At 41.1% G+C, this 24,071-nt stretch overlaps 1 protein-coding gene across 6 annotated transcripts in view; it reads right to left on the reverse strand.

Moving 5' to 3' along the window:
- The window catches only part of ZNF792 (zinc finger protein 792), a 37,241-nt gene extending 13,860 nt beyond the window's left edge, over window positions 1-23,381 (reverse strand). For 3 of the 6 annotated variants that reach the window (XR_009491382.1, XR_009491381.1, XR_009491379.1), the window contains exons 1-5: window positions 22,996-23,381; window positions 13,716-13,842; window positions 12,868-12,990; window positions 8,704-10,346; window positions 7,198-7,297 (exon numbers count right to left, since the gene is read on the reverse strand). Coding sequence is in view for 2 of the 6 variants with exons in the window: in XM_010814848.4 (XP_010813150.1) it covers window positions 8,893-10,346; window positions 12,868-12,990; window positions 13,716-13,842; window positions 22,996-23,031 (1,740 nt within the window). In the remaining 4 variants the exon portion in view is untranslated. Of the gene's footprint in view, window positions 1-7,197; window positions 7,298-7,323; window positions 10,347-12,867; window positions 12,991-13,715; window positions 13,843-22,995 lie in introns of those variants that run through there. The other 3 variants (XR_009491380.1, XM_010814848.4, XM_059877496.1) reach the window with 3 other exon arrangements.
- Window positions 23,382-24,071: the final 690 nt, after the last annotated feature.

Here is a 24,071-nt window from a genome sequence, read left to right on the forward strand (position 1 = left end):
TCCTGGGTGTTCATTGGAAGGACTGATGCTGAAGCTGAAACTCCAATACTTTGGCCACCTCATGCAAAGAGTTGACTCATTGGAAAAGACCCTGATGCTGGGAGGGATTGGGGGCAGAAGGAGAAGGGGACAACAGAGGATGAGATGGCTGGATGGCATCACTGACTTGATGGACGTGAGTCTGAGTGAACTCCGGGAGTTGGTGATGGACAGGGAGGCCTGGCGTGCTGCAATTCATGGGGTCGCAAAGAGTTGGACACGACTGAGCAACTGAACTGAACTGAACTGAAGAAGAAGCTGTAGACTTTGCCCCTGAATATTAATCTTTTGCACTTAAACCCCACCTTTTTCTTGAAGGAAGTTGATTACCGAATGGCTCACTTTCTAGATTTGCTTCCTCACTCTGTCATTTAACTTTTTCCTCAACCCCAGGTTTTTCCTATATTGTAAGTTTAAAAGATTTCAGTGGATTCTGAAGAACACTTCTAAGGTAATACTGCATATATTTGCAAACACCTACTATCAGAGTTTCCCATAATTAGTAATACTAATTGCTAAATTACTAATAGTAATTAGTAATACTAATTGGAATTGGTCGAGGTAGTCACTGCTGGAGTTTTCTATCATACAGCTCCTGTTTTGTAATTAGTGATCTGAATAGGGATATTTTTAACATCTCCATTTGGGAAGTGATCACATGTATGTATGTATAAATTTGAAATGGTAGCCTATTCAGGAAAGAATAATAATGAGATACCTATGTATCAAAACTTTTTCTATGAAGAAAGAACTGTAATTGGGACATTAATTTTAAAATAACAAAATTAATTAGAAAAATAATGCCTACAGGAAACCAGGATTAAAAGCCAGAATTTGATAGCTCACTTCTTTATCCCTACCACTTGTGCAATAATTGTCATAGTGTATGCAACCAATATATCTGTTAAAAGAAGGAATATTCATTTATTCTGGGGCCATTTCTTGAAGAGATTACCTTTCTCTATTGAGTTGCTTTGTTCAAAATTAGCAAAATATAAACTCATATCTCAGAAAACTCCCCAATGCCATGGTACCATGTGTTTCTTATTCTTCTAATACCAAAAAATATTAATTGCTGCTCATCTCAAATTGCTTTGTTGAAGGTCCTTTTTACACATTTTAAAATTAGCTTGTCAATTTCTATAGGGCACAATGGATTTAAGGATTATAACATGGAATGCACTGAATCTATAGATCAATATGGAGGTAATTCATATGTTAACACTGTTAGGTCTGACAAGTCCATAAACATCTCCTTTTATTTAGGCCTTTAATTTTTCTTAGCAATGTCTTGTAATATTCAGTGTTCAGGTTTTCTACATATTTTGTTAAACTTAGCCTTAAGTATATCATAATTTTTAATATTATGATAAATTCTATTGCTGAATAACTGGAAAATTATATATATAATTTTCCTGTATATTGACTTTCTTTCCTATGATATCACTGGAGTTCTAATAGGTTTTTTAGACTTCTTAGAATTTTATGCATACAAAACCATGTCATTTGTGAATAAAGATACTTTTACTACTTCCTGTCTAGTCTGAATTTCCTTCTTTTACTGCATTTCCTAGGGCATTTAGTATACTGTAGAATAGAAGGGATGAGCATGGACATCTTGGCTCTTGTCTAATCTTAGGAAGAAAACATATAGTTCTTTCCCATTAAATATAATCTTAGCTTTTGATCTTTCATCTATGTCATTTACCATGGTGAAAGATTGCCCTTTGATCACTACAGTGAACTGCTTTCAGGAATTCCCTTGTGGTCGAGTGGTGAAGACTCCAAGCTCTCACTGCTGAGGGCTGGGATTCAATCCCTAGTCGAGGAATTAAGATCCCACAAACCTCCGGACCAAACCTACTGCATGCACGCCCTCTACAGCCCATGCATTGCAAGAAGAGAAAGCCCTAGCACCACAACAAAGATGAGCACAGCCAAAAAGAAAAAGAAACCACAGTCAAAACAGAGATGAAGAACCTTGAAAGAAATGATAGAGAAGTGACTTGTCACATTCAAAAGATACACAGTAAGATTATACACAAGAGTTTTTTCATCAGAAGACTTGGAAGCCTGAAGGCAATGGGCATGTTATGTTCAAATTGCTGAAGGAAAGAAACCTGTTAATCAAGAATCTTATATCTGGCAAAATTGTCTTTCAGAAGGGAGCGAAGATTAATAAATTCCTAAATTAAAAAAAGCTAAGGGAGTTTGTTACCACTAGACATGCCTGGCAAGAAATGCTGAAGGGAACCCTTTAGGTTGAAATAAAGGGACATTAGAATACCTCAAAGCTATATGAAGAAATAAAGATCTCTGGCAAAGGTACATACATTGGCAATTTTTTAAACTACTATTATTGTAACTTTGGTCTGTAACTCCAGTTAAAAATTTGTACAATTGAGAAACTAATGCATTAAAAAGAAAAATTATTAGTCTATGTTTTTGTATATACAAAATATAAAGATGTAATTTTGTGACATCAGTAACTGAAAAGGTTGGAGATGGAACTGTATAGAAGCACAGTTCTTATATATTATTGAAGTTAGGCTGGTATAAATTCAAATTACAGTGTTATAACTTTAGGATGGTAACCACATGATAACTACAAAGAAGATAGCTATAGAATATATGTAAAATGAAATGAGGGAATTAAAATAATTCACATTAAAATTTAAAAAGACAGTCATACAAGAAATGGGGGACCAAGAAAAAGCTATATGGCATATAGAAAACTAATAGCAAATGACAGAAGTAAATCCTTCATCAGTAATTACTTTAAATGTAAATAAATTAAACTATACAATCAAAAGATAGAGATTGACAGAATGGATTTTTTAAAAATGAACCAACTATAGTACATTGAGAATGAAAGGATGGAAAAACATATTCCAAGCAAATAATAACTAAAGAGAGTAAGAATAGCTATACTAATAGCAAACAAAACAGACTTTATAGGGGAAAAAAAGGTTACAAAAGCCAAAGCAGACTTCACATGGCAATAAATGGTTCTAAACAGCAAGAAGATAAAACAATTATAAACATTTAAGCACCTAACAATACATCAAGATAATATGCAAAGCAAAAAAATGACAGAATCAAAAGAGTTCTACAATAATACCTGGAGACTTGAATACCTACTCTCAGTAATGGATAGAACCAGACAAAAATAATCAATAAAGAAACAGAAGACTTGATGACATAATAAACCAATTAACTCTAATAGAAATGTACATGATATTGTACTGAACAGCAGAAAACACATTCTTCTCAAGTGCACATGGGACAGCTCCATAATAGATCATGTTATGCCACAAATTAAGGCTTAGTTGATTTTAAAAGGTAGGTATCACACAAAGTGTTTGCTCCAATCTCAACGAGATGATGGTAGAAATCGATAATAAAAGGCAAATTGAAAAATTCACAAATTTGTGGAAATTAAACAATACACCCTTAAACAATCAATGGAACAAAGAAGACATCACAGAGAATATTAGAAAGTAGTTAGAGATGAAAGAAAACAAAACCATACCACACCAAAACTTATGAGGTGCAGCAAAAGCAGTATTAAGAAGGAAGTTTACAGCTTTAAAGCATGTATTAAAAAGAAGAAAGATCTCAAATCAATAACCCAACTGTACAACTTAAGGAACTAGAATAAGAAACAAACTAAACTAAAAGCTATAAAGAAAGAAATAGTAATATTTAAAGATAAATAAAATAAAGATAAATCAAATAAATCAAATGGAAACACAAAATCCATCAAGACAGAGTCATGAAAAAAGAGAATATCTGAATAAAACTCTTAAGCACTAAGCAAAATGACTGAGTGATCAAAAATCTCCCAACAACACACAGAGCTGTGAACCTGAAGCTTTATTGGTGAATTTTACTGAGCATTTAAGGAAAAGTTAACACCAATCCTTGTCAAAAATTTCCAAAAGCTTGAAAGAGAACACTAATTCATTTGTCTTGATAGAAAGCCAGAAAAAGATACAGAACAAAAAGTACAGACCAATATTTCTTATGAACACTGATTCAAATATCCTTAACAAAATGCTAGCAGACAGAATTCAGGAACATACTAAAAGGACTAAACACCATGTTCAAGTGGGATTTATCCCTGGAATGCAAGGTTCATTCAACGTATGAAAATTATCTCACATCACATTAATAAGATAAAGGGGGAAAACAACATGATCATCTACTTGCCACAGAAAAAGTGTTTGACAAAATTCAACAATATTTCACAATAAAAACACTCAACAAGTTAAGAATAGAAGAAAACTACCTCAACATAATAAAAGATATATATGTGAAACCCACAGCTAACATCATACTTGACAGTGAAGAACTAACAGCTTTTCAAACAGGAATAAGGAAAGAATGCCCACTGTCACCACTTCTATTCAACATAGTATTGGAAGTTCTAGCCAGAGCAATCAGGCCAGAAAAAGAGATAAAAGGCATCCAAACTGGAGAGGAATAAGTAAAATTATCTTTTTTTACAGATGAAATAATCTTAAACCTAGAAAACCCTCAAGACTCCACAAAATTACCGTTAGAGTAAATTAAGTCAACAAAATAGGGTACAAAACCAATGCTGAAAACTCAGTTACATTTCTGTATACTAACAATGAGTAGAAAATGATGAAAACAGGTTTTTACAATAGCATCAATAGGAATAAAACACTTAGGAATTAGCCAAGGAGGTAAAAACTTTACTACATAAACTCTACTATATAAAACATCGTTGAAAAAAAATTAAAGACATAAATAAATAGAAACATCCCACGTTCAGGCTTCCTAGGTGGCGCTAGTGGTAAAGAACCTGCCTAGCAATGCAGGAAACATAAGAGATGTGGATTCAATCCCTGGGTCAAGATCCCCTGGAGGAGGGCATGGCAACACACACCAGTATTCTGGTCTGGAGAATCCTGTGGACAGAAGAGTCTGGTGGGCTAGTCCACGGGGTTGAAGAGTCGGACACGACTGAAACAACTTAGCAGCCACACATAACCCATGTTCATGGATTGGATGACTGATTGTTGTTAAGATGTTGATTCTACCCAACGCAATCTAAAGATTTCATGAATCCCAATCAAAAACCCAGTAACCTTTTTTTTTTTTTTGGAAAACAAAAATCTATACAAAAATTCATATGGATTCTCAAGGGACACAGCTAAAACATTCTTGATAAAGGATATCAAAGGACTTCCCTGGTGGTCCAGTGGTTTAAAATCGCCTGCCAATGCAGGGAACACAGATTCCTGTTCCTGGTCCAGGAAGATCACACATGCCTCAGAGCAACTAACCCCCTGCACCACAACTACTGAGCCTGCACTCTAGAACCCACAAGCTGCACTACTGAAGCCCATGCACCCTAGAGCCCATGCTCCACAACAAGTGAAACCACTGCAATGAGAATCCCACGCAACAAAACCAGAGCACCCACTCGCCACAACTAGAGAAAACCCAGGTATATCCCATGAAAACCCAGCACTGCCAATTAGAAAAAAAGTTTTTTAAAGAAAAAGAATATCAATATTGGAGGACTCAACATTTTCCAATTTCAAAACTTACTGTAATACAAAACCACATTAATGAAAATACTGAGTTATTGGTGTAAAGATAAAAGTACAGATTAATGGAATAGAATAGAGTCCAGAAATAAGCCCTCCAATATATGGTCAAATAATTTTTGACAAGATCAACCAATGGGAAAACTTGAATATCCACCTGCAAAACAATGAAGCTGGACCCTTACCTAACACCTTACACAAAAATTAACTCAAAGTTGATCAAAGACCTGAATGTAAGTAAGACCCAAAACTATAAAACTCTTAGAAGGAAACATGGGGCCAAAGTTTCATAACATTGAATTTGGCAATGATTTCCTGGATATGACACCAAAGGCATAGACAACAACAAAAGGACAAACTGAATTTCATGAGAATTAAAAACTTTTGTGCATTAAAGGACACTATCAACTGAGTAATAAGGTAACCCACAGAATGGGAGAAATTATATGCAAATCACATACCTAATAAATTAATAGCCAGCATATATAGAGCCCTCCTAAAATTCAATAACAACAAAACACAAACAATCCTATTCAAAAAGTGGAAAGGACTTGAAATGACATTTTTCTAAAGAAGATATACAAATGACCAAGAAACACATGACTCATTAACAGAAATACAAATCAAAATGACAATGAAATACCACCTCATTCTCATCAGGATAGATATTATTTAAAAAGAAAAAACAAGTGTCAGTAGAGATGTGCAAAAATTAGAACCCTTGTTGAAAACGTAAAATGGTATAGACACTGTGGGAAACATTATGGAGATTCCTCAAAAAATTAAAAATGTAATTACTATATGATCCAGTAATTCCACTTTCAGGTATATACCCAAAAGAGAAAGCAGGTTTCAAACAGATATTTGTACACCCATGTTCATAACAGCATTAGTTGCAATAACTAAAAGGTGGAAACAAGTATCTATTAAAGGATGAATGAATAAACAAAATATGACATATACATACAATGGTATATTATTCAGTTTAAAAGGAAAGTAATTCTGACACATGCTATAACATGGATGAACCTTGAGGACATTATGCTAAGTGAAATAATCCAGTCACAAAAAGACAAATAATATATAGCTCCATTTATATGAGGTAACCAGAGTAGTCAAATTCCATTACATAAAGTTAGATATTGGTTTTTAGGGGCTTGGGGAATGGGTGGGGGGATAAGAAGTTATTGTTTAATGAATATAGTTTCAGTTTTACAAAATGAAAAGAATTCTGGAGATGAATAGTAGTGATAGTTGCACAACGTGACTATACTTGATACCATTAAACTGTATACCTAACAATGTTTAAGATTTTATAAGATATTTTTAATTAAAAAACCAAAAGTTAAGGTATTCATTCATCAGAGAAGTGTGTGTGTGTGTGTGTGTGTGTGTGTGTGAATACTCAGTCATGTACAATTCTTTGCAATCCCATGGATGGCAGGCTGCCAAGCTCCACTATCCATGTAATTTTCCAGGCAAGAATACTGGAGTGGGTTGCTTTTTCCTACTCTAGGGGATCTTCCTGACCCTGGGATCAAACCCACATCTCTTGCATTGCAGGTGAATTCTTTACCAATTCTGCCACCTGGGAAGTTCCCAGGAGAGGATTACTCAGCAGTAAAAGGAATGAACTCTTCATATTCACAGAATGGATGATTCTCAAGATGATTATGCTGTATGAAAGAAAACAGACCAAAAACAGAGTATAAATACTTTATGTTTCCAATTGTACAAAATTCTAGGAAAGGCAACCAAATTCACAGTGAATAAAAGGTAAATCAGTGGTTTCCTTGGGATGTAGCTAACAGTTCTCTGGGGAAGGCAAGGATGGATTGTCAAGGGGCACGAGGTAGCCATGTGGGTGACGGATGGGTTCATTATTATGGTTGTGGTGTTCGTTTCCTGAGTGTACACATATATTAAAACTTATCAAAGTGTACACATTAAATATGTACAGCCAATTATTGCATAGAAATTATATCTCAACAAAGCATTAAAAGAAATTGTTGCAAGTAAAAATCTGCTCTCCCACTCATTTTAGAAAATTTAAGATTTGGCACCTCCATATTCCCTCTCTCCTCATGTGTTGGCACCAAAAATAGTTGGCTGTGTTGCAAATGCCTCCTCCCTGGGTTACAAGATATACCTTCTCTTAGTCCCTATTTCTCTGCCAACACAACACTGGTTTTGACATGAATAATGCAGACAGCCTGCAATAATCCACAAAACCTTTAGCTGATTTCCTCTGCCAGTGGCCTTAGTCATAGGACAGAGGTCTGGAGGTCCTGAGAATTTCTTCAAGTCCTGAATCCTGCATAGTTACATTTAAGGGAACATTTGTGGATGCAATTTTATAAGATACATTCCCTCTAATCTGCCAATTGGACCCAGTAAGTCTTACAATAGGTGACTTATACTGGATTTTAGACATCAAAGGCATATGACTCCTTGGCAGAGGCCAGGTAAACAATGTCTACTAGACAGTGCTAAGGAATAGAAGCCATCCTCAGAAAAAAAAAAGGGGGGGGGGGGGCTAAATCAGGCTGCTTCCAGATACACTGGCAGTTGCACAACCTTCCCTTCCTCAAGGTAATCTCTGATCTACAAAAAGTCATGCCCTTCAGGTCACAACATTAGGCCGACCAAGCCCTATAATCTTCCCTAGGAGACCTCAGGTAGCAACACAAATGAGGCCAACTCTGGACTGAGAACTGTTCTCTGCCATCCCACTCTTCACTGAGGCAATAAATTTGGAGACTTGTTTGGTTTGCAAGACCTTCATCCTGTTCTCAACCCACTCCACACAGTTGTCAGAATACAGGAGATTAAAGGTGATTTTATCAATAAGGCCCTTATCACCCAAACCAGAGCAATGTAAAGTCAAGGATGGATAATGTGGAAGCTGGATGAATCCATCATGAGCATCATACAAGATCAACAATGTCCTTGGAAAAGGGAAACCTCTGCAAGCTGCCAGTAGGACCCAGATCAGGTCTTCATGGCAAAGATGGGTCATGATCACAGCTAAAGCAGTCACAGTGGAAGGGAAGACATCTTCCTATGGCCTCAGGCTACTCACAATTCCGTCTCAAAAGAGGAAACAGAGGCCTGTCTTCTCTGAGAACAGGAAGTGGCTGGCACACACTCTGGAGACCTGCCAGTGGGTAGAGCTGAGATGACTTCTTCCACAGATACTAGCAGTGACAAAAACTCTGACAAAATTTGGGATCAGAAAATGTATGCTTTCTCCAGAAAGCTTCCAATTTATTTAGCATCCATTGGGAATCTCTCCAGCATAGATATTTGGATGAACAAGGTTTAACTTCTGGCTGACAGCTCCTTCATAAAGACCACTCTCAGAGTTCATCTCTAGGAGGTGCTGTTGTGCTGAAGGAGGGAGAACATCCTTTGTACTCTTTTCTCTAGCGTGAATTTTCTGATGCTGGATGAGAGTAGACCTTTGGCTGAAGGCTTTTCCACATTCATTGCATTTATATGTCTTATCTGGTTTGTGAACTTTCCGATGCTGCCTCAGATTAGAACTTCGTCTGAAGGTTTTCCCACATTCACTGCACTCATAAGGTCTTTCACCAGTGTGGACTCGCTGATGATTCATGAGGTCAGAGCTCCGGCGGAAGGCTTTCCCACATACGCTGCATCTGTACGGTCGTTCACCTGTATGAACTATCTGATGTTGAACAAGTCCATCAAAGCGGCTAAAGAATTTCCCACATTCATTGCACTTGTAAGGTTTTTCTCCAGTATGAACTCTCCAGTGTTTAATTAGGCTGGAGTTGCAGTTGAAGGATTTTCCACACTCACTGCACTCATGAGCACTTTTACCAGTATGAATCCTCTTATGATGAATAAGGTTCGAGCGTTGCCTGAAGAACTTCCCACACTCACTGCATTCATAAGGCTTTTCTCCAGTGTGAACCCTCTTATGTTGAATAAGATTAGAACTTCGACTAAAGAATTTGCCACACTCGCTGCACACGTGAGGGCTTTCACCAGTGTGAACTCTCTGATGTTTAATGAGACTGGAGTGCTGGCTGAAGAATTTCCCACATTCGCCACACTCATAAGGCTTTCCTCGATTATGATCTCTCTGGTGTTGAAAGAGGCCAGCAGCACAGCTGAAGAATATCCCACATTTGTTGCACTCATAAGACCTTTCTCCAGTGTGGGTTCTCTGCTGAACAAGCGAAAGTTTGTCACTGACAGCATTCTCAAATTCACTGCACTTCTTATGGAGTTGCACAGTGGGAAAATCCACCACACTTTCAGAGCTCTGTTCTGGCTCCCCCACACTGGTAGTGACCTGATGCTGGAGAAAACCACATCTGGCCACAGAGGCCTTCCCATTCTCCCTGAATGTGAAAGATTTCTTTGATGTGTCATATCTGAAGCTTTTCACAAGCAAGGCCCTGCCTTCATTCCTTCCAATAGACTTGTCCACATTCTGCTGCATCTGTGGCTGGTGAAAGTGGGCGTTGAACTTCAATTCTTTCCTATGTGCCTCATGCACATGTGGTTTCTGCTTGGAATGTGTTGCCCGATGTTTAGCCAGATATAGAATGTCTTTCAAGTGGAGGCCACACAGGTTACAGGGGTAGCCCTTCTGGGTGGATGAAACTGCCTTGGAGTTCATGTTCTGTGACACTTCTACAGAAACACTGAGCTCAGCAGGTGATTCCTCACTCTCTGTTCCACAGTAAAAATCTGAAAGTAGAGAAATGCTGGTGATATTCATGTTAATTTTCATGGAAGGAAACAATCCAATCACAAATGCAAGTCTGACCCAGGAATGAGTCCATGGGACTGTTGGCAAGATGAGAGGCCTAAGGTCAAAATAAGGAATGGTCTTCCCAGCAGTCCTGGGCCGGTAAGCTCATGAAATAAGGGAGGCCATACCAGAAGCCGGAGGTCAGGGACGGCTGCCGAGAACAGCAATCCCACATCCATGCAGCAGTGGCTGTGCGGGTGCAAGAGTGCCTAGAGGAGCTACTCCATGTTCAAGGTCAGGAGGGGTGGCAGTGAGAAGATATCCCTCATCCAAGGTAAGGAGCAGCAGCTGCGCATTGCTGGAGCAGCCGTGAAGAGATACCCCACGTCCAAGGTAAAAGAAACCCAAGTAAGACTGTAGGTGTTGCAAGAGGGCATCAGAGGGCAGACACACTGAAACCATAATCACAGAAAACTAGTCAATCTAATCACACTAGGACAACAGCCTTGTCTAACGCAATGAAACTAAGCCACGCCCTGTGGGGCCAGCCAAGATGGGTGGGGCATGGTAGAGAGGTCTGACAGAATATGGTCCACTGGAGAAAGGGAATGGCAAAGCACTTCAGTATTCTGGCCTTGAGAACCCCATGAACAGTATGAAAAGGCAAAATGATAGGATACTGAAAGAGGAACTCCCCAGGTCGGTAGGTGCCCAATATGATACTGCAGATCAGTGGAGAAATAACTCCAGAAAGAATGAAGGGATGGAGCCAAAGCAAAAACAATACCCAGTTGTGGATGGGACTGCTGATAGAAGCAAGGTCTGATGCTGTAAAGAGCAATATCGCATAGGAACCTGGAATGTCAGGTCCATGAATCAAGGCAAATTGGAAGTGGTCAAACAGGAGATGGCAAGAGTGAATGTCGACATTCTAGGCATCAGCAAATTAAAATGGACTGGAATGGGTGACTTTAACTCAGATGACCATTATATCTACTACTGTGGGCAGGAATCCCTCAGAAGAAATGGAGTGGCCATCATAGTCAACAAAAGAGTCCGAAATGCAGTACTTGGATGCAATTTCAAAAATGACAGAATGATCTCTGTTCGTTTCCAAGGCAAACCTTTCAATATCACAGTAATCCAAGTCTATGTCCCAACCAGGAATGCTGAAGAAGCTGAAGTTGAACGGTTCTATGAAGATCTACAAGACCTTTTAGAACTAACACCCAAAAAAGGTGTCCTTTTCATTATAGGGGCCTGGAATGCAAAAGTAGGAAGTCAAGAAACACCTGGAGTAACAGGCAGATTTGGCCTTGGAATACGGAATGAAGCAGGGCAAAGGCTAATAGAGTTTTGCCCAGAGAACGCACTGGTCATAGCAAACACCCTCTTCCAACAACACAAGAGAAGACTCTACACATGGACATCACCAGATGGTCAACACCAAAATCAGACTGATTATATTCTTTGCAGCCAAAGATGGAGAAGTCAACAAAAACAAGACCAGGAGCTGACAGTGGCTCAGATCATGAGCTCCTTATTGCCAAATTCAGACTGAAATTAAAGAAAGTAGGGAAAACCACTAGACCATTCAGGTATGACCTAAATGAAATCCCTTATGATTATACAGTGGAAGTGAGAAATAGATTTAAGGGACTAGATCTGATAGATAGAGTGCCTGAAGAACTATGGATGGAGGTTTGTGACATTGTACAGGAGACAGGGATCAAGACCATCTCCATGGAAAAGAAATGTAAAAAAGCAAAATGGCTGTCTGGGGAGGCCTAGCAAATAGCTGTGAAAAGAAGAGAAGTGAAAAGCAAAGGAAAAAAGGAAAGATATCAGCATCTGAATGCAGAGTTCCAAAGAATAGCAAGAAGAGATAAGAAAGCCTTCCTCAGCTATCAATGCAAAGAAATAGAGGAAAACAACAGAATGGGAAAGACTAGAGATCTCTTCAAGAATATTAGAGATACCAAGGGAACATTTCATGCAAAGATTGGCTCGATAAAGGACAGAAATAGTAGAAACCTAACAGAAGCAGAAGATATTAAGAAGAGGTGGCAAGAATACACAGAAGAACTGTACAAAAAAGATCTTCATGACCCAGATGATCACGATGGTGTGATCACTCACCTAGAGCCAGACATCCTGGAATGTGAAGTCAAGTGGGCCTTAGAAAGCATCACTACAAACAAAGCTAGTGGAGGTGACGGAAGTCCAGTTGAGCTATTTCAAACCCTGAAAGATGATGCTGTGAAAGTGCTACACTCAGTATGCCAACAAATTTGGAAAACTCAGCAGTGGCCACAGGACTGGAAAAGGGCCCCTGACTGGAAAAGGCCCCAATCAGAGAAGAAATGACCAGTGGTCAACATACCAAAAATAGGAAAGGCAAGGTAGAAAAGATATAAGCCCATTGGCTTGGCACCAAAAGAATGATGAACACAAGAAAAGTGTCAGGTATGATTTGAAGACAGTAGTGATGTCACATGCTCCCCCACGCACACTTACCTGAGCCAAGCCCTCTATACACCCCTCTTGCCATGGCTGAAGTCATGTCCGCTTGGTCAGGCACCCAGGGCTCTGCCCCCATCTCCAGCTGGGCAACTATGTGAGACCTGAAAGATGCAAGTCCTAGGGGGAAGATGGAGCAGATAAGGGACCAGCACTTTGCCCAGGTGAATTATCCCACAATAGAACACAGGAAAGGAAACATAATTACAAAAGGAACACACAAGGGAGATCTGGCAGGAACATCCCAGTGGTCATGGCAAACAGTGACCACATAAGTGCCTAGAGTTCCTGGCAGTCAGGCCTTAGGCAATGTTAGCTAAAGCAAAGGAGCCAAACAGAACTGTCAGAGATCTGAACAATCATCCAGGAGATCCGTGGCTGAGTCAGACAGGATCTGCTGGGCTGACCACAAGACTCCTCCTTCTAGGACCCTTCCCCACCAGGCTTTGAGACAGTAGGTGTTGAGGCTGCTTGGGGAGAGCATGGGACCCTGCACACAGTTCAGCTCTGGATCCACAGCACATATACCTGAAGAGGTGGGAGGACTTCCCTGGTGGTCCAGTGGTTAAGAATCTACTTCCCAATGCAGGGGACTTGGGTTCAATTCTTGGTCGGGGAACTAAGAACCCACATGCTGCACACCACAACTAGAGAACCCCACTCACTGCAAATAGAGAAGCCTGAACATTTCAACAAAGACCCATCATAGCCCCAAAAACAAAGGCAGTGGGGAGGGGAGGAAGCAATGCCCACAGCGCAGCTGTGGGAAGGAAAGAACCACCTCTTGGGAAGAGGGAATGGGCGGAGATGAGCTCAGGACACCTGGGTGGGTGTAAAAGCCTTACCAAGGGAGGCGATCAGTGCAAAGTTCTCCAGCATCACATCACAGTACAGGAGTCTCTGAGCCTCATCAAGGAGTCCCCACTCCTCCGGGGAGAAGTAAATGGTCACGTCCTCAAAGGTCACACAGCCCTGCCATGATGATGGATACAGTTCATTCCATGATCAGCTTCTTTCCTCAGGATTCCCTCTCTGTTCACTGTTCACCCTCCTCCCCAGCTCCCCAACACAGAGGAGATCTCAGACCCCGGTTCCACACCTTCTATGACTGCTGTGTCAGTCCACAGCAATACCCACAGGCAAGTAGGCAGAGAGATACCAGTTGAGCTCTGGGTCTGAAATGCAGGGCCCCTAATAATTACCCTAAGGCATATGATAATAGACAAAGATACTCCAAAACTCCTAGGAGAAAGCATATTTTCTTTTTCTGTCTCTTCAAGTTATAAACCTTATCATGTTTTTTGAATGTAAACACAGCCCACTGAGCCTGAGCCTAGATTAGCTCAATTAGTAAAACTTGAAATTGAAAAGAGAGAGAGAGAGAGAGAGAGAGAGAGAGAGAGACTTTTTAAAACCCCAACTGCTAAAAAGCCTCTCTTGCTGAAACTCTAAGTCACAACCTCCTTAAAACTGTTTGCCAAAGGCAAATACATATCTTATTTGTCTTCTCCTCAAAGGACACAATCCGAGCAAATAATCTAATTTATTCCAACTGTTACTTATAAACTAGCAAATTTTATATGCTTCCCCGGTGGTGCAGTGGTAAAGAATTCACCTGCCAATGCAGGAGACTCAAGAGTCTCTTGGGTTTGATCCCTGGATCGAGAAGATCCCCTGGAGTAAGAAATGGTAACCCTTTTCAGTATTCTTGCCTGGAAAATTCCATGGACAGAGGAACCTGGCAGGCCCCAGTCCATGGAGTTGCTAAGAGTCAGACATGACTAATAGACTGAGCACACATGCGTAAGTTTTATGTTGTACTTGATTCATGATTAAAGTTTTAAAATGAGAACTATGAGTTCTTTGGTTGTGTCTGTCTGTAAGTCCATATGTGTATGCTACCTCTGATGGCACTGCCAAAATTAATTTCTAAAAGGCCTTTATTTAATTGGCTTATAAAAATAAGCACTTATATAAAAATTCTCAAATATGTAATAAAAAAAACAAATATCTTTCAAGTTCATATATTTAGGATAATCTTTAGTAAATAAGAGCTACTTTTAAACTTGTTGGTTAAATTAATACAGGAATATCTCAAATTTAACATTAAATATAATGTAAACAACTTGTTCTACCTGGGTTTATTAGTCAAATGGGCTCATTGCCTCTGTTGCAAAGTTTGTCACCAAACAAACAAACTTAGAATAATGATTATTTTAAAGTCTTATGAAATTTTTATGAGTAATCTAAGTATAATTGTTAAAAACAAATAAATTAGGGAATTCCCTGGCGACCCAGTCATTAGGATTTGTTGCCATGGCCCAGGCCAATCCTTGATCAGGGAACTAAGATCCTGTAAACCATGCAACTTGACAGGAAAAATAAATAAAAATAAATATATAAAATAGATGTAAATGTGATCAGTTTTTAGGTAGATTTTTAAACAATAATTGTGTTACAGTATGTCCACTTAAATAACTCCATAAATCCATTTGGTAAGTTATACCCTATGTTTTGCTATGTTAAATTAAATGATGGGAATTTGTTGGATGCCTAGATCATTTCCAAGTAAGATAAAGTACTGAAACATTAATTGCTAAAGTCTAAGTTTATATGTACTTTTGGCCTCTCATTACAGACAGATTAAGTATGTTTGGCTCTGGTGAATATATCTTGCGCTTTATTGAAAGACTGTACTATGAAATAGCATATGTTTCTAGAAATTATACAATGTACTTATAAATTTGCCAAGCCACAAAATGTTAATAAAATTTACAGCTGTTTACTTCTTTATTTTCACTAAAAAATTAAGATTTCAAAGGATTGAGGATTCCAATTAAATATGTGGTTAAAGCTGCCAGATACAATAATAGAAATAGAATGTGTTTGGGGAAGAGGAAAAATAAGGTGTGGAGGTGTTTTTGTTAAGGAAAATGAAAGTAATTTTGTCCTAAAGCTAGTTTCTTCTAAATGGGAAAGAAAACAAGGGATAAACTAAAATGAAATTCTGTAGGATTGTGCATAAAGGAGTCTTTAGAAAGGAATTTTATATGTGGTCATGATTGAATAAGATTGGAATGGATTTAGTTAAACAAATAAGTTTTAATATCAAAGTAAAACAGTAAAAATTGGAATTTGGTTTTCTATTAAAAGAACAAAGTTTTGTTTTCCTGTTGGTCTGCTCTTGATAATCAGAGATTATGAAAGGCTTTTCTTTACCTTTAAATAATATACTTAGGAAAACACCAAAGATCTTCTGTCTTGTCAAAATAATTACTTATGTTCTGTTGTCTTTATCAGTTCTTTGATTCATTGAGTAAATCTATTGCTATTAAAAGAGCTAAATTTTGCTCAGAACTACATAACCATTTATATTTGCCGAAGGTTTTAATTGTTAAGTTTCGTTGAATGGATAACGAAGCATTGCTGTGAAGATCTATTTGACAAAGTCCAATTTTTAAAAATACTTTTGACAAACTTCCCTCAAATCAAATTGTAAATGAAATCTTTTTGATTTAGGACTTTGAGAGATGAGATAGTTTTTAGATATATATCTAAAATACCTCAAAGATTTATTCTTTCTCCTTATAAAAAGATATTAATCAGCTATATTTGATACGTTAAATTATGTGGAAATTGTTATCATCTTCTTTATGTTGTGTCTATATAGGTATGTGTTCTAAGTGTTCCAGAAATAAGGTGAAATTCCTGAAGTCATATATGTCCTGGCATAAAATGTTATCTGTCATCAAGATGGAGGCTCAGACTAAAGGAATTGAACCCAAGTATCAGAGAAATGCCCTAACTGACCTTCAAGCGAAGGCAGTAGCAACAGAATTTATACAGACTGTGGCACATGTGAACAAAATCCATTCTGCTTCTGCAAAAATCCTGACCCCTTCTTGCCAGACTTTTGCCATCCTGATATCCTTGTACCAAGGCAACAGTATGCTACTGAATAAGAGAAATTAAAATAGGTAAACAATAGTTGCAAACTAAACAAATAGTCAGAGCTATGGGAAAACCAAGATGGCTACTTAGTTCTCCCCAGCTCCCTGGCAAATCTCATTTTTTCCCCCTGCATTCCTTCACTCACCATCATGCATTTAAGGTGCATTTAAATAGACATTGGCAGGGAGAACTCTATAAAACTGAAAAAACACCCTATCAGTGATGTCTGACCTTTCAGGTCCATAACCCTGGGAAAAACTATTTTTGCCCCAGGTGCCTCAGACCTCTTCTCTCTGGACCCTTTGAGCACCTGCAGCTGGACATCATTCAACTGCCACTAAGTATGGTTTATCAGAATGTTCTTATTATTACATGTATGCTTTCCAGATGGGTTGAAGCCTTCCCTTGCTACAAGACTGATGACACCACAGGGGCAAAGAAACAATTTTTTATAATGTATTTTCTATTTGGGGTATAACTTACATAATCTCCAGTGATCAAGGCACCCACCTCACTGGGCAAATCATTCAAGCCTTAACAAAAATCTCACAAACTCCTTGGAATATCACTGTTACCCTCACGCTTAATCATCAGGCAAAGTCAACAGAACTAATGGAAGAACTGGACACAAAGAGGAACAAAAATTAATTACACGGAATTGAATGAACTAATGAATATGATTATAGTTTTTATGACTTTTTGTTTAAAATACAATATTACTTTTTTTAATCTTTTGTTTTCCAAATGCAAGGAATTATTTTAAAAAGATTTACAGCAGTTTGGTGAATCGTACTTCTTGGTAGCTCAGCTGGTAAAGAATCCACCTGCAGTGCAGGAGATCCTGGTTCTATTCCTGGGTCAGAAAGTTCCCCTGGAAAAGGGATAGGCTACCCACTCCAGTATTCTTGGGCTTCCCTAGTGGCTCAGATGGTAAAGAATCCTCCTGCAATGCGGGAGACCTGGGTTCCTCCCTGGGTTGGGAAGATCCCCTGGAGAAGGAAATGGCAACCCACTCCAGTATTTTTGCCAGGAGAATATCCATAGAAAGAGGAGCCTGGCTGGCTACAGTCCACAGGGTCGCAAAGAGTCAGACACGACTAAGTGACTAAACATGGCACAGCATACCTTTGTAAGCAAAAATGAAACATTTTTTTCTCCCCACCTGATTGCTCCAGAATTCAGAAACTCTCATGAGTATTCTTATTTTCTTAACAATATAATTACATTTGGAAAAGTTCAATAAGACTCTGTTCTCCTTAAAATAGAACACAATTAGAAATATTGGTTATCTTATCAAGGCCTTTGACTGGAAAGTCATATTTGAGAAATACACACAGACTCAGATACGATCAAACAATTTGAAAGAACTTGACTTTATTTCATTATTTTTCTTTTTAGCTGCACCATAGCTTGCAGGATCTTAGTTCCCTGACCGGGGATTAAACCCTGGTTCTAAATTGAACCCTTGTATGTATGATTTTAGTACTGTTAGTTTCATTGACGAGAAGGCAATGGCACCCCACTCCAGTACTCTTGCCTGGAAAATCCCACGGATGGAGGAGCCTGGTAGGCTGCAGTCCATGGGGTCGCTAAGAGTCAGGCACGACTGAGCGACTTCACTTTCACTTTTCACTTTCATGCATTGGAGAAGGAAATGGCAGCCCACTCCAGTGTTCTTGCCTGGAGAATCCCAGGGACGGGGGAGCCTGGTGGGTTGCTGTCTATGGGGTCGCACAGAGTCGGACACGACTGAAGCGACTTAGCAGCAGCAGCAGCAGTTTCATTGAGGTTTTGCTGTTTACTTGAAATCTGGACTAGATCCTGAAGTGTTCTAATTTCATCCAATATCTGGCTACAACTCGTTAATGTTTCCAATTTTCTCCCACCCTTTTGACCTGGAATAATTGAGAACTAAAACTGCCCTTTTCCTCATGCCTTGAAAATTGAAGCTAGACAACTTGATAGAAATTTCAGAGAAATTGCCACAACAGCTCATATTTAAACAATCTTCATGCTTGCTGCTGTATGAGCCACTTAGAAAGCATTCTTGAACACCTGGTGACATCAGAGACATTTCAAACTGCAAAAGATGCTTCGACCCTGACATCTAGAAATCTTCTTGACTGCATCCTGATGTCAGAAACTGGTTTATAATTGGCTCCAAACACTAACCCTTTGTTTTCTTTTGTTTTCCTAGAAATGTCTCATTACCTGATCGCTTTTACCATAGGCCTAGCTTCTGGAGCCCATCTGCATCACTGCCTCCTGAAATGAGGTATAATTGTTTTCCTGAACTGACCTCTTCTCAGAACTAACAATCTGCTTCAATGAACTGGTACTCAGACGCTCAGTCGTGTCCAGCTCTTTGTGATCCCATGGGCTGTGGCCTGCCAGTCTCCTCTGTCAATGGAATTCTCAAGGCAAGAATACTGGTGTGGAGTGCCATTTTCTACTCCAGTGGCTCTTCCCCACCCAGCAACTGAACCCACCTCTCTTATGTCTCCTACATTAGCAGGTGGATTCTTTAACATTAGCACCACCTGGGAAGCCCTCAGTAAGCTGGAGAACTCCTCTTACCTGTTCTCTTTCCACAGAGGAAGTTCCAGAGAGGGAACTACTGGGGCCTAGAGTGCTGCTGCTAAGCTGCTAAGTCACTTCAGTCGTGTCTGACTCTTCACGACCCCATGGACTGCAGCCTACCAGGCTCCTCCGTCCGTGGGATTTTCCAGGCAAGAGTACTGGAATGGGTTGCCATTGCCTTCTCTAGGGGTCTAGTGTAGGCCTCCCCAAAATGTGCCTCAATGGCCTATTGATTATTTTGAATTAAAATTACTGAAGAAACAGCCAACACAAGAGGAATACTGTGACCCACATTTCTGTCTCCCTGAAAACAGAAAATTAATTTCTACGTAAAAAGTGCACTCCCTGGAGGTCCAACGGTTAAGACTCTGCACTTCCACTGCAGGGGGCACAGGTTTGACCCCTGGTCAGGGAACTAAGATCCCACATGTCACACATGGCCAAAAAGTAAAATAAATAAATAAATACATAAAATAAACTGGGTCAAGATATTTAAAAAAAAAAAAAAAACTATTTAAAAGTGCACCCCCTGTATCTGGAGGTAAAGCACACCTTTATTGCCAAAGGGAGGGAATTTGGACCAAGAAACCTATATAAGTAAACCTTGTTACTTCTTTAATTTACTACCTGAAGCCCAAACTTTGTTTAGATTCTTCATAATTGGGCACCCAAAATCTAAGTTCCTTTGTCCAGTTGATTACTCACAAAGGTATTGTTTGTCTAATAAGTAAAAGATGCTGACTTTGGCCACTTTTTAGGTCCCATTTCTGACTTCACTTACATTAAAATGTATTTTTCTCCTGTTAATGTGCCTTATGCTAATTATTTTTATTAGTGCATCCACGAGAACTCAAACAAGAGGTAGAGAGAAAAATTTCCCCCTCCCTGACAGCATCCAGAGAATTCTAGACAAATACAACTACGATCCCAACCTGCCCCAGACCTTCTATGACTCCCACTGCCAAGGGCAACATCCACCCTTGAGGTGAAGGCCTCCCAACCTGGCCATGATCCTAGCTTCAATCCAAGCTACCCGGGACTACAGCAGACCCCTCGCTTCTCTGTATGGCACATTCTATCCCTTCACCATCACTTATTCAAAGCCAGTCCTCCTGCCCCCACCCACCAGGGTCTAATAGCTCTCCCAGCTTGCCCCATCTGCCCCTTGGTTCTCCAGCCTGACTGAAAATCCCATGGTTCCCTCGAGGGTCCACAAAGGCCTGGTGAGAATGCAGATGGCCAAACGAGCACCAGCCGAGGCCTCACTGAGCGCTACTTCCATCATCATCAAGCCTCAGACCTCCTTTCGTATCTAGGCCCCCAGGAAAATTTGGCCAGCTGCCAGACACACTTTTCCCTACACACAGACCCCCTCTCCCCACCCAGCTACTACCACAAACACTAACTCTCCCTCAACTGCCTCTATGATGCCAAACAAGCCAGCCAACGTACCGAAGCAAGATGCCCAGTTCTCAGGCTCCACTTTCCTCCCTCCTTCCCCCTAAGGTCACTGCCACCCTCCAAATCAGACACACAGTTACACCCTTGTCCACACACCAGATGCCACATTTTGGATGTTTTTGTTTTTGTTTTGTCACACAGGTTTTGCCAATGGCTCAGCAGTAAAGAATTAGCCTACAATGCTGGAGACACAGGAGATGTGGGTTCAGTCTCTAGGTTGGGAAGAGCCCCTGGAGGAGGAAATGGCAACCCACTCCAGTATTCTTGTCTGGAAAAAATCCCCTGGACAGAGGAGTCTGGCGGGCTACGGTCCATGGGGGTCGCAAAAGAATCAGACATGACTGAGTGACTAAGCACTCAGTGCAGTTTGTGGGATCTTAGTTCCTGGACCAGGGATCAAACCCATGCCCCCTGCAGTGAAAGCCTGGAATCCTAACCACTGAACTTCCAGGGAAGTCCCTGGTGTTTCTCACTGTGACAATAAAGACCAACCAAACAAGAAAGCTAAAGGCTATTTATTCTGAGTTTGTTATAGAAAGGGAGTTAGCCACTTAAGTTTTGATTTTTTTTTTTAATTTATGTGTGTTCCCTTTATTTTTAAATATTTTTGTTAAAAATAATTTTATTGATATATAGTTGCTTTACAATGTTTAGTTTCCACCATACAACAAAGTAAATCAGCTATATGTATACATATATCCCCTCTTATTTGGATTTCCTTTCCATTTAGGTCACTACAGAGCACTGAGTAGAGTTCCCAGTGCTATACAGTAGATTCTCATTAGTTATCAATTTTATATATAGGATCAATAGTGCATATGTGTCAATCCCCATCTCCCAACCACCTATGTTGGCAGAGACTCAAAGGCAGGCAGAGGAATGGGACAGCTTTATAAGTGGGGAAAAAAAAAAAAAAAGGAAGGCTTCAGGTAAGCCCTGTTGGCCTGCGAAAGCTGTAGGCAAACTAACTAGAAGCAGAGCATCCTAGGTGACCAGTTAGAGGTGCATATTTGGCTATTTCTGGTTGGTCTTAAGTTGGAACAAAAACGAGAGCAGTTGTCAGTTATTACGTCCTGGTTATTTGAGGCCAACTGTTATAGACATTATTAACTCCCTGGATTGTCACTAGAGATAGCAATCTGGGTTCCTGCAAGTCTAACTTACAGCAGAATGGCTTCCTGGGTTGTTTATTGTAGATAAGGGGGTTTGTTTCCTGGCCAGGTTGCCGCAGGTTGTGGGTCAGAGTTCTATTTTATGTATAGTCTGCCAATGTCCCTTGATATATTCAGTGTCTCTTAACCTAAACTAAGCCTCCCCCAAACACCATAACTGTGTGTCTAGCTGCTCAAGCTTCAACTCCACTCAGGGGTCCCTGGAACATCAGAACATGGCCCAAATGTAACTTCTGCTATTTCCAATGAAAATTCCTCCTACAAACAAGTTCCCTTCTCAGTTGATGGTTCATCCATCCTTCCAGCTGCTAACACCAAATCCATCGAGTCGCTGCTTTTCTTTCTCAGTTTCCACCTCAGAAAATCTGGTCAGCCTCACTTAGAAGACCTACCTAGAATCCAATCGCTTCTTCTACCTGCAATCACCTGCCCTCCTCACCTGGCCAGCAGTATTGCAGCAGCTACTGGTTGCTCTCCCCACCTTCACCCTCAGCCCACAGTCAGTTTTCCACTTGGCATCCAGGTGACCCTGTTAGGATGTAAATCACATCACCTTCCTCCTCTGCTCTGTGGCTTCTGTGGCTCCCAACACTCTCAGAATAGACGCCAGGCTTCTCAGCCGGCCATTCCAGGCTGACTTCAGCCCACCTGCTCTCTGAACACTCCCAGCTCCATCCTGTACTTGCACACCGCTGGTTCCTATTGCCTAGGAAACCGTTTCCCACCTCATCCACTAGAGTTCAGAAATGGGACCCGCTCTCTATGACCCCTGCCCTGGATTCAGGACCCGAGGCTGCAAGTGACCACTCGCTCCCTCTCAAACCCTCAGGAGCCCATACTCAAAAGCAGAGAGATGAAAAAGACGTCAAGTTGTAGAGCAATGCCCATCTTTGATCCCGCGGCTGCGAGTACGTGAGGATGAAGGGCTGAGCGGCTGCGGGCCTGAAGCCCCTCCACTCACCTGCGCTGTGTCCATCAGCGCCGCAGCCGCCGCCATCGCAGCCCCTGGACGCAGGAGCCCTCAGAGGCGGGTGACCGAGACGGGTGTCGCGGGCTCTGCGTAGCGACACGGCGCCTGGCCCCGGGCGAGGTGGGACTTCAGTCTCCTCCGGGTCAAGTGCGCCCAGAGTCGGGTGCCGCGGAGAGCGCGGCGCGGCGGGACCCTGGCGGACACCGCGTTCCAGGGGGTCACTGATGGTTCAAAAGCGCAGAGAAGGGTCAAGGCCTCCCTGTCCTTCCCCTCCCGTTCCCGAAAACCGCCTGGGAAGCGGTACCCGCCCAGCCCCACCCCCAGTCCCGGACCCACGGCTCGGGGCACACCGACCCAGCCCGGGGAAACGACTAGCTGGGCAGAAACGCAGGAAGTTCCGGCCCCCACCTCCCCGACCGGAAGAAACGACACTCTCCCGGGCTGTCATTGGCCCAGCGCCAGCCGGTGACGCACCGGCATAGCCTCCCGGACAGTGTTTTCTGTCCCGCATCCGGCAGGGTGGGTCAGGGGCCGCAGGGAGGAGCGGGAGGGAGGTGGGCTGGGGAAGAGAGCGGACCTTACGCTAGTGGTTGACATTGGCCGGGAGGCACCGCGAGCTTTTCTTCCTTAAGGGACGGTCTCCAGACCTCTGGGACTGCCTGGGGCCAAGTGCCGCCTGCCCTCAGAAGTCTGTAATTTGAGACCCACACTTGCCTGTGTGGGTGTAGGCTGGTCTCTTGATCCTGCAGGCTCCCCGGGACCTAGATTCACTTTAAATAATAAAGATAATATCTAATATACGGGTTCTTTGTGTACTAATGTTAAGGGAAGCACACTGATTGAAACCGCCCACCCTGGCCAGGCACCATAGTAACAATTTGCATGAGTTGTTTTAGGACAGGAGATCTTGATAAGGAATACGGAACTAATAAGCCACCGCCAACAGGAAGAGTTCGGGAAAAGTCTAAAGGAGACACCTCCTGTCCGTCCACTTCCCAGAATCCCTCTCACTAGCATCCATCTTGGCTGAGTCACCAGGAAAGACTCTGAATTAGAATGATTGGCCA

This window comes from Bos taurus, chromosome 18, assembly GCF_002263795.3.
Source record: "Bos taurus isolate L1 Dominette 01449 registration number 42190680 breed Hereford chromosome 18, ARS-UCD2.0, whole genome shotgun sequence".
Classification (NCBI taxonomy): domain Eukaryota; kingdom Metazoa; phylum Chordata; class Mammalia; order Artiodactyla; family Bovidae; genus Bos; species Bos taurus.